Source organism: Gallinula chloropus (assembly GCF_964237585.1).
Source record: "Gallinula chloropus genome assembly, chromosome: Z".
In the NCBI taxonomy this organism is placed as follows: Eukaryota; Metazoa; Chordata; class Aves; order Gruiformes; family Rallidae; genus Gallinula; species Gallinula chloropus.
The window spans coordinates 8409181-8419169 of NC_140089.1; the positions used below are offsets into that span (position 1 = coordinate 8409181).

Genomic DNA, 9989 nt, shown 5'->3' on the forward strand with positions numbered 1-9989 from the left:
AAAGTAGTAGTCTTTTTTTCTTCTTTTTCTTCAGGAACATCAGCTTTTCTTACTTATTTATGATTTCGCTTCCTCCTCCCTCCTCCCAGGCTGAAACAACATTTCCCTTAGGTGGATATACCCAAAACTACCTTACCTGTACCCTACCATTGCTAATGGCACAGGGTTGTTGGACACAGGGTTTCTTGACTTGTGCTGGGCTGTCTCATCCTGAAAGGATGCCATCCAAATAACCAACACAGATCAGAAGCGTGTCCTTCGCTCTTTTCGCACTTCTTGCTCTGGGGTGTGTACACAGAGAAAGAACTGACATTAGTCCAGCCTGACTGTAAACTTTCCTAAAAGAGACATTGGGAAGGAAGTGAGGTAACACATGGTTGGTTATGTTTTAAAATACTGCTGTTATGTTATATATTTATAACAAAAAAAAATCTTAATGTCAGCTCAAAACTAACTTAATAATTATCTATTCTGATTTAAGGCTCAGGAGACATGGACAGTATTTCCAAAGTGAGTATCTAATCAAATACTTGGAATTTTTAGAATCTTTCACTCTAAACATATTTTCTTTGCCTCTGTTATGAACCTTTTTATTATGTATCCATATTTTCTACTTGTCAACTCTTTGTAGGATACGTAGACAGAATAAGTATTAATTGAAAATTTTAAAACAATTTAGTCAATAGGGAGTACAATAAGTAGACTTATTTCCTTCCACATAATAATGTGTATTAATGAGTGTGATTAATTATATCCAGTTCATAATCTGATTGATCATGCTATAATCTTCTGTGCTGCTAAGACTAATGAATATAGTTTTAATAATCAATCCTAGATTAATTTAAATTGGGGAAAATGTCATTAGGGTGTTACTTTTATGCATTGCATGGTTGCTTTTGTCACCTCTGTAAGGCAGTGTTAATATCTTCATCATTAGTATAAATTCCTGAAAGCTGGATTAAGTAGTTTGAGAAGCGGCACTGCTTTGGTACCACAGCCATTAAGTGTGAGCTTAACCTGCAGGGCTTTTGCCTCAACAAAAAAAATAACATGCTTGCACGTGTCACTTCTCCCATAAAAATAAAACTACTAGATATGTGATCATCATTCATTTAGGAATTAATGAATTTGTTTTGATATTGATAAGGTGGCATAAATCTGCCCGCCGCAAAACACTGTGGTTTGTACTCTGCATCTTCAGATGTAGCTGAGTGAAACTAATAAATACATCTCAACAATCTCCCTGCACTTCCCTGCTTTTGATCTATAAATACAGAAACAGATGAAGAGATTGTTTCAGTTAAAATCTTGTGACTCACTCATCTGTAGCAAATTTCTTCACAGTCTTCCAAGAGAGGAGGATGAGTTTGCTTTGAATGTACCAGCAGCCTGTGTGGTTTGGACCAAGTGCCACAGTGCTGTGGCTGCATGTCTCCCAGTGCAGACTTTGCCACTTCACATCTGTCTAAGGCTGGTTTGCTTGGGCTCTGGTCATGATAGGGACCTTGCTCTAGGTTCACTCCTAGAAGCTGTGGTGACATGCCAACACACAGACCAACAGGGAACAAAGAAAAGGAGGCTGAGTGGAGACCTTATTGTTCTCTACAGCTACCTGCAAGGCGGTTGCAGAGATGTTGGGGTTGTTCTCTTCTCTCTAGTGACAAGGGACAAGACAAGGGCGAATGGCTTGAAATTGCACCAGGGGAGAATTAGGTTAGATATCAGGAAGAATTTCTGTACTGAAAGGGCTGTCAGGCATTGGAACAGACTGCCCAGGGAGGTGGTGGAGTCACCATCCCTGGAGGGATTTAAAAGGCGTGTTGATGAAGTCCTTAAGGACATGGTGTAGAGTTGGACAAGGCAAGGTTAGGCTGTGGTTGGACTCAATGATCTAAAGGGTCTGTTCCAACCCAGGTGATTCTGTGATTCTGTAAGTGCCCACAAGTATTACCATGGGTTAACAAAGATGTTTGTAGTGTGAATTTGTTGAGAATACACTTCCAGGTGTTCAGATGGCAGGAATCATTCTTTGGTTAGTGATGCATATTTGTATATCCAAAGAGGAGGAACCCTGTATAGTTTCCCAGTTTGTGGTGGTGTGGTATGGGAGAGGTAGCCTGAAAAGTGGTTTTAGCCTCTCTCTTTCTCAAGAGAAGGACCTCAACAATGTCTCCAAGGCCACCACTGCTCCTGTAAGGGAGCAGTCTCTACAGTGATCCTACTTTTTTTATACATTTTTAAGATCTGTAATATTTTCAGCCATTGCAAAGAGTAAAATGATGGACTGAAATGACCATGTTGCCTCAGTGGTGCTGTGCTAACTTGTGCAGTGATGGATTTAATAAAAGCTTTCCATGAGATAATAATTGTACAACACTCCTTAAAATCAATGTCCATAGTTTTCCTTCAGTATTGTTATTGCAAGCTGCAGCATTTTTGAAAGGAAAAATCTCCAGACATTTGCATTACCTTGCCATAGGATTATTTTTAAAAGCCCATATTCAACTAACTAGCATTAAGAGTCAGTGTACATGCTAATACAAAGGAGCTCTGAAAACTTGAATCCGAAAATTTACATGGAAGTCTTGTAATGAGCTTAATAAGTAATAGCTTATGGAAATCACATGTCTTTTTCAAATAACAAAAGAAAAATGCTGCTAAATTCAGAAGTAATAGAGTTGTCCTGGTAATGCCATTGAGTCTTTTTCTGAGTTGTGCTGGCCAACATGCAGCTTTTGTTGACAACAGCAAAAATGTGTGGGTAGCATTGGTGATTTTGGGTAGGTAGTAGTATGCAGTGGTTTTGCAAGTCTAAATGGAAAAGTTCTGTTTTCAAGGAATAGTAGATATCTGGGTCTAATGCATGCAAAATCATTATGTGGCTGCCTTCCAGTTTTGTATAGTTAGCAGGTTCTTGCTGAGGCAACCATCTCGCTGTATACATCACCGGGCAGTCTTGCACTTGGCTTTTTCACAAGTGGATTTCCAGTGATGGAAATAGTTCACTGAAGTTAATACAGTTTGGGGTGTGTGATGTTCAAGTCCAGACACAGGACTCCAAGGAAGTAAAATGCGTTGTTAGAAGAGCTGATTATCAGTTCCCAGGAGAAGTAGCAAATGAATCCAGTCTTGGTAGCATCAGTGCATCCCACAGAATTCAGAGCTACATTTTCTCAAGAAGATCTCAATTTAATTGGCTGAATGGCAAAACATGAAGTTTTTATGAAGTAAGTTGAGATGGGGGAAGTAAGTGAACTGAAATTATACATATTAAATAAACATTAATAAGCAGTCTTTCTTGCAGTGCCCATGGAATTTGTGCAGGCATCAAAGACATACTTGCTTTGGAAAAACTCAGCTAGTGCTACCATGCTAGACCCCATACTGGCCATAAAAGCAGCCCAGGGGAGTTGCTATAAAAGCATTTATGTCAGGAATTTGAACCTTTGGGGCTGCCATACTACAGCGAATGCAGAATTTCAAAGCTTTGTGCTACACAGAGCAAGATAAAATAGGGGTAAATCTCCCAGGAAAGAAAAAAAAATATTCAGGATCATCATATAAAATACATGTGACACAGGGCCTTAGTGGGTTTTAAACTTTATATTCATAGATTTTAAGGCCAGGAGGGACTGATACAATTGTCTAGTATGACCTCCTGTATAACACAGGCAACAGAACTTGCCCAGATAAATTCCTGCTTTAGGTACAATAGCTGTGGTGTAAGTAAAGCTTTAGCTAAACTAAACCTAAAGGTTTTCAACCTTTTTTTTCAAGCTGTGGATCCCTAAATATTTGCTATACTAGCCTCACTGGATAGCAAACAATTGTCAGATACAGGCTGGGGGATGACCTGTTGGAGAGGAGCTCTGCAGAGAAGGACCTGGGGTCCTGGTTGATGACAGGGTGGCCATGAGCCAGCAGTGTGGCCTGGTGACTAAGAGAGTCAGTGGGATCCTGGGGTGGTGTGGCCAGCAGGTCAAAGGAGGTGATCCTCCCCCTCTACTCTGCCCTGGCCAGGCCCCACCTGGAGTATTATGTCCAGCTGTGGGCTCTGTCTGTGGGGACAGGACAAGGGGCGATGGCTGCAAGTTGGAGCACAGGAAGTTCCGCCCCAACATGCAGAAGAACTTCTTCCAGGTGAGGGTGACAGAGCCCTGGGACAGGCTGTCCAGGGCGTTGTGGAGTCTCCTTCTCTGGAGATATTAAAGACCTGTCTGGATACCAACCTGCGTGACCTGTCCTAGGGACCCTGCTCTGGCAGGAGGTTGGACCCGATGATCCCTGGGGGTCCCTTCTACCCCTACGATTCTGTGATTCTGTGATCTAAGTTGCATTTCAGGTGTTACTAAGAAACCAGTTATGCCTGTGTGTCACGTAATTAATTTTATATTTAATCTGTGATGGAAAATAAATACACTGAGTTGAACCCATAAACACCTTTGGCTGTTCAGATGGAGAATGGTGATCTTCCCTCAGGGGAATATGGTGAAAACTTAGCAGGCTTTCTTCAAGCATACGAAACATACTGCAAAGCAAAGAGTGTGTAAAGCCAACCGGCATACAACTCTGCTCATGTAGTAGCTAAAAGTGATTGATGTAAATTTCGGTATTTGGAGAAGCTGGGGAAAATGCTTTTTGTTCTCTTTGGAGGTGAAGTAAATCTATGAGACTGTAATAGGCTGATGTGTTTAAATTGTGGACAGTAGTTAACGTGGGACTTCAGGATTACAAAGGGGAGCCTATGGGAATGTGGTATGAAGGGGAAGTAAAAGTTGTAACTACCCCATCCCACTTTCTGTTCGGTGGCTACTCCCCAGTACAGTTTTAAAGTGCCAGGGTATGACAGAGAGCCTGTGAAGAAAGTAACCAGAAATTAAGGGAACTTTTTTCTTTTAACATTTGTTATTTTTCATTCAAAGTTTGACCTCTTGCAGATTTAGTTACACTAAATGAAGACTGTGAAGGTATTTTCAAAGCACAAAATAACTTATTTTAAAAAAATATCTCTATACTCCCAGGCATACTGTGTCAGGTTTGCAATTGAGAATAATGTAAGAAAAACAGAACAAATTAATTTAGGGTTCTTACAGCTGTTATGAGCTGGGACTTTGGGTTTGCATTTTGTTAGCTTGCCTGTTGACTGTTTCTGTCAAATTTATTGTGAGGTACCCATATGTGCATTCAGTTTTTCTGAATTTAAAAAAAAAATCAAGGGAAGAATTGTGATAGACATAAACATCTCATAATTACATTCATGACTTTGCTCCCTCCGTTCCCTGACTACTCTTTCCAGCGCAAATCCTCCATAAGTTGGAGTCTTAACAGTCATGGAAAGAGAATCACCCATACTCCAAGCATGGTAGGGTACCACAAATAAACTTTGTAGCAACACCTAGCTAATTGCAATGTCTACAATATCATACATTAGTTATTGACTTAGAATACTTTCTGTGACAGTCACTTCATTTCACCCTTTCTGTTAGTAACAGAATCTGGAAAGTGTTTTCCTGAACGTTGCAGAGGTGGTTGTACAGGAACATTTATTTTAAAAAACCCCTAATTTATCTTCAGAACCCTTTGTTTCATTATTTTTTTTATTAGCATTTTGGTTAGACAGTTAAACCTAGATGCTGAGAAGTTAGCTTAAAACTCTGTGCAAGCAAATAGCAAAAGTACAGCTCCTCCTGAAAGTCTTGGCAAGCCCAGTCCAGTGGCCAGCTGTTACTCAGGAGTCTTTTGTCTAAAACTCTTCATTAACCCCCTCTACACACTGTGTATTAACTCTGCTCAGTGCGGTGGTTCAGCATGTGAACCACACTTGTGAGCGCTGCCTGTGGAAACGCATCGCACTAAACTGTGAGCACGGTGAGCAGAGGCGCAGGCGTACGCAAAGGTCTGTGCAGACTGGATCCATTCATGCATCTACCCTTTAAGTACATATTAACAGGTGGCATAAACTAAGGCACATGGTCACAGACTTCACTGAATTTGACCACAGTGGCAGAGGTACCTCTCATACCTGCTGCAGCCATTTATAGCTTTTCCTCACTCCGTAGCAGTTGCTGACTACAACCCGAAAGCAAGGATTGCAGGAAAATAATCCTTTACGTTACTTACAGGCCAGAATTAGTGACTGAGCCATGCAGAACCCTGCAGAGGCCTATTTTTCATCTTTGGAAGCCCCAGCGCATTGCACAGTGCGTCTTTGTGCACTTCGGCAAAGCTTGGAAACGCACCGAAACCTTCAACGCTTAATCTGTATTTTAAAATCTTGTTTAACAGAACTCTCCCAGTAATATGAGCATGAGTAATCAGCCTGGCACTCCCAGAGATGACGGTGAGATGGGTGGAAACTTCCTAAACCCTTTTCAGAGTGAGAGCGTAAGTATTTTTTTACCCAGCCATTGGGTTTTTTTTTTTTGGCTTTATGAACATTTATATCTGCTGTTTTCTTAAAAAAAAAATACAAAAAAACCCAGCAAGAACAAACAGGTTTTTCTGCTGAACTTGTATTGAACGCAGTGCTGTGGATTTCTTTACAAATTCCTAAAATTGTAGTATTGACTCAGCAAAAACTTGTGCAAAATACTGCTAGAGTAAAGTTGAGTTGAAACTGGAAAATGTGTGGGATGTAGATTTACTGCAGAAACTCTTTTCTGACATTAAGAGGCCCGTTGTCAATGAAAGACCTGTCAAGCTGAGCTAATTGTGCTGCAGAACTGGCCTTTGTCAGGCAGCCTCCAAGCAGTCTAAACAGTTGTAGTTGACAGTCCCTGACATCTGAGATTTTTCAGTGTGTGGTTGCCCAGCCTGTGACTCCTCAACAGTGGATTTTGCAGGGAATGTCTTTGAGAACAAGATTCACACCCAAGTGTGTCATTAGAGCATGAGTAGATCTCATGTTGGAAGGATGCTGTGTTCTGTTAGAGCCAGAAAAACCAAAGGTTCACTCTAGTGTTTATTCTGGGACAAATTATGCTTTTTTTTAAAATGGAGAATGCTTGAGGCAGCAAAGCGAGGTGTAAAATACATTACAGAGCAAGACTACAGTATTTTCATACTCATGGGCCCGAAGCTGGCACTTTATAAACCCACATTTAGGCTTCTAAAATACATGCCTAAACAGAAGTGGCCTGCTGCCAGAAGTTGAGTGCAACTTCATTAACTATGCCAGTGGTGAACTTCAGCTTGGAAAATTATGAGTAAACAGTTTCTGTTAGATCACAGAGTCACATTGTATGGTAAATTTCATGGGGATCAGATTTGGGGATTTTTTTGGTGTTTGCTTCTCTAACTAGCGAAAAAGGAAGAGTTTCTGCATGTTAGCTGTTGGTGTCTGCATAAAGAGGGCACGTGTCCAGATTGTGTATTGGAGAAAATTGGTCTGTACAACCCAAAAGGATTGATGTGTCAGTATCTGCCAAAAACACATTCACCACAGAACCTGCATTAAATGTGATCCTTGATTCTCAATTGGGTATTCACTGGCTGTACTGAGGGCTGGCAGTCTGACCAGTGAACAGGTGAGTTCACCAAACTAAAGTCATGAAGAGAAGGACATCACCTGTACTCAAAAGAAAATCAGTTTTCTCAGGCACTGGATTCTAGGTGCTCCTAAACGTCGTTTTGCTTCCTCACACCCAGTTCTCTGAAGGTTTGGCATGAGATGTATGCCAACAAGCCATGCATTGTATGTGCCACAAGCCATACTGTAGGCTTTGGGAATTTTCTTGCTTTCTGATTCATATTTCATTACCTGGCTACTTTGAGTAGGCAAATTCTCAGGCAAATTTTCTGTTCAGTTCATCTGGAGTTTTGATTGGGAGTGGGGAATGGCACTTGGCTAATAAGAAGTTAAAAATCACAGACACCTTTAAATCATTTTTAGATTCTGTGTTCAAAGTCAACACTGAGGTACTTTGGGTCAGTGGATCAGATAAAGAAAATCGCTGGAACAGATGGTTTGCTGGAAGCATTTGAGCTGATCCCTGACATTGGGTAACGATGAGCATGTCCTTACTAGGCCTGCTGGCCCACTGTGGGAGTGCTCAGTGCATGATGGGACAGACCCATCAAAGACATGACATGGGACAGAATAGACTCCACCCAAGTAGTCCATCCAGTGCAGTTTCCATGACAGGGAAGACCCATCCAAAATACTTTTCCTGACATGTGTGGCCAATTGGAAGTAGCCTGCTTGAAACTCTAGCTTTAGCAGGTTTGTTATTCTATAGCTGGTTCTGCAAAGGCAAATGTATCTTTCTGCTGCTTGTATCAGTTTTATATCGCTGATATTTTGCATTTGAACATTTGCCTCTTACTTACCAGATTTTAGGTCAAATTAGGTGTTTCTGCAGTCCAAAATTTTCAGTTTAAAACCAAATTAGGCACACAGATATGCACTTCTCCTTCTCCAGTGTCCCATCAGTTACTGTGATGAAGTACTGCTAATTTGAGGGCAGCTATAGCTTGTGTAAGGAAGGGCTGCAGTTCAATTTGTGTTGCAATAATAATGTGATGCGGTGATTGAGTTTTTGGCTCACATCAAGGAGAATGACCACTGATCTTTGATACAGCTTGCCTCCTAAAATCAGTAACACAGAATAATAAAGAGCAAAAGCCTAGTTTAATTTCAGTCAGATGTATCTTTACTCCTTTCCTCCCATAAAGTAATCAAAAGCTCTCAAAAATATTTCAGCAGTTCAGCTGACATGAATGCAACTGGTCTGCTTCAGACTAGCCATCTGCCTAGCTAAATTCCCCCCAGCAGCCAACATTGACCAGGAAAATGCATGGAAAGCATCAGTGAGGTATTGCTTCGTCACACCACCCAGGGAACATGAAACAGGGAGTTGTCTTTAACAGCAGTAGGTGTATTTTAGCACAGTGAGAGAAGCGTAACAGAACTCATACCACAAATTGAACTACAGCCTTAGTGCAAATGTAATACATGGTACAAATTGAAGAGGAGGTTCAAAGAAGCGTGTTGACATTTGAACACATTGCTGTGGTCCAGAAGTGGGTTTATTTACACCAGGCGGGGGGAAAATGTTTGTTAAAATGTGGATTCCTCTTTTTTCAGTACTCCCCTAGCATGACAATGAGTGTGTGATCCGTTAACAAGTCTCGCCATGAAGACCACAGTGAGTTGGCCCTCTTCAGAGAGCTACTGCAGAAGAAAATTATTCGTCCCAGTGTACAGTTTAACAAAAGGATCTCAGACACAATCAGACCCACCATTTTATTTTTTATTATTTTATTAATTTCTTTTTAACCCTACCATCTCCCCTGTTTGGTCAAGACAGTGGGTCCCAAACATGATTGAGGCAACTGTAAAGAGTGGCGTAACAGAACTGCCCAAGGTGGAACTACAAACAATTATCTGTGTATGTACATGTGTGGGTTAGTGTATATGTATGTGTGTATGATCTAGAAATACACACATACATATATAGGCCCACAGGATATTGTAAAATATTATCACGTGACATCTTAAGTAGAAATAAGTAGGGACTTTTATTCCATCTTTTTTTTTTCCACGTTTACATTTTAATTATTAAATTTTGCTTTCCCTCTCCCCTCCTGAACTGTTTCATGTTACATATATCACTGCTTTATAAGTTATTTTTTAAGGTGAACTCAAATGACAAATCCTTCTGATTTTGTAAATGTCTGCCATTATGGATAGGAATAAAATTGCTTATAAGAGCTTTCATTAACTTGTGTTTGATACCAGTTACCCTGTGAATCACAACCTGTACTGTCTCAAGAAATAGAAGAAAGCTCATCTTAATTTTTTGGAGAAATTTAATAATTTTCACCTAGTTTGGTGATTTTTTTTTTATATACTTTGCCTTTAAAAAAAAGAAGCACTGAAGGTTATTTTTCTTCTTTAATTGAAGCCTAATATCTGCAATATCTATTTTAAATGGAAGCCTGAATTTGATACAAGCTTCTCAGTTTATATAGAGTACTATAAGGTTACT

General features: G+C 40.4%; 1 protein-coding gene across 27 annotated transcripts in view; it reads left to right on the forward strand.

The window, feature by feature from the left end:
* Nucleotides 1-9509, forward strand: part of SSBP2 (single stranded DNA binding protein 2) — a gene marked incomplete at both ends in the record, with an annotated part of 189938 nt that extends 180429 nt beyond the window's left edge. For 21 of the 27 annotated variants that reach the window (XM_084278810.1, XM_084278803.1, XM_084278819.1 and 18 more), the window contains 3 exons: nucleotides 482-510; nucleotides 6286-6384; nucleotides 9086-9509. In XM_084278810.1, the coding sequence (XP_084134936.1) occupies nucleotides 482-510; nucleotides 6286-6384; nucleotides 9086-9115 (158 nt within the window). Of the gene's footprint in view, nucleotides 1-481; nucleotides 511-5296; nucleotides 5363-6285; nucleotides 6385-9085 lie in introns of all 27 variants that reach the window. The other 6 variants (XM_084278806.1, XM_084278809.1, XM_084278815.1 and 3 more) reach the window with 2 other exon arrangements.
* Nucleotides 9510-9989: the final 480 nt, after the last annotated feature.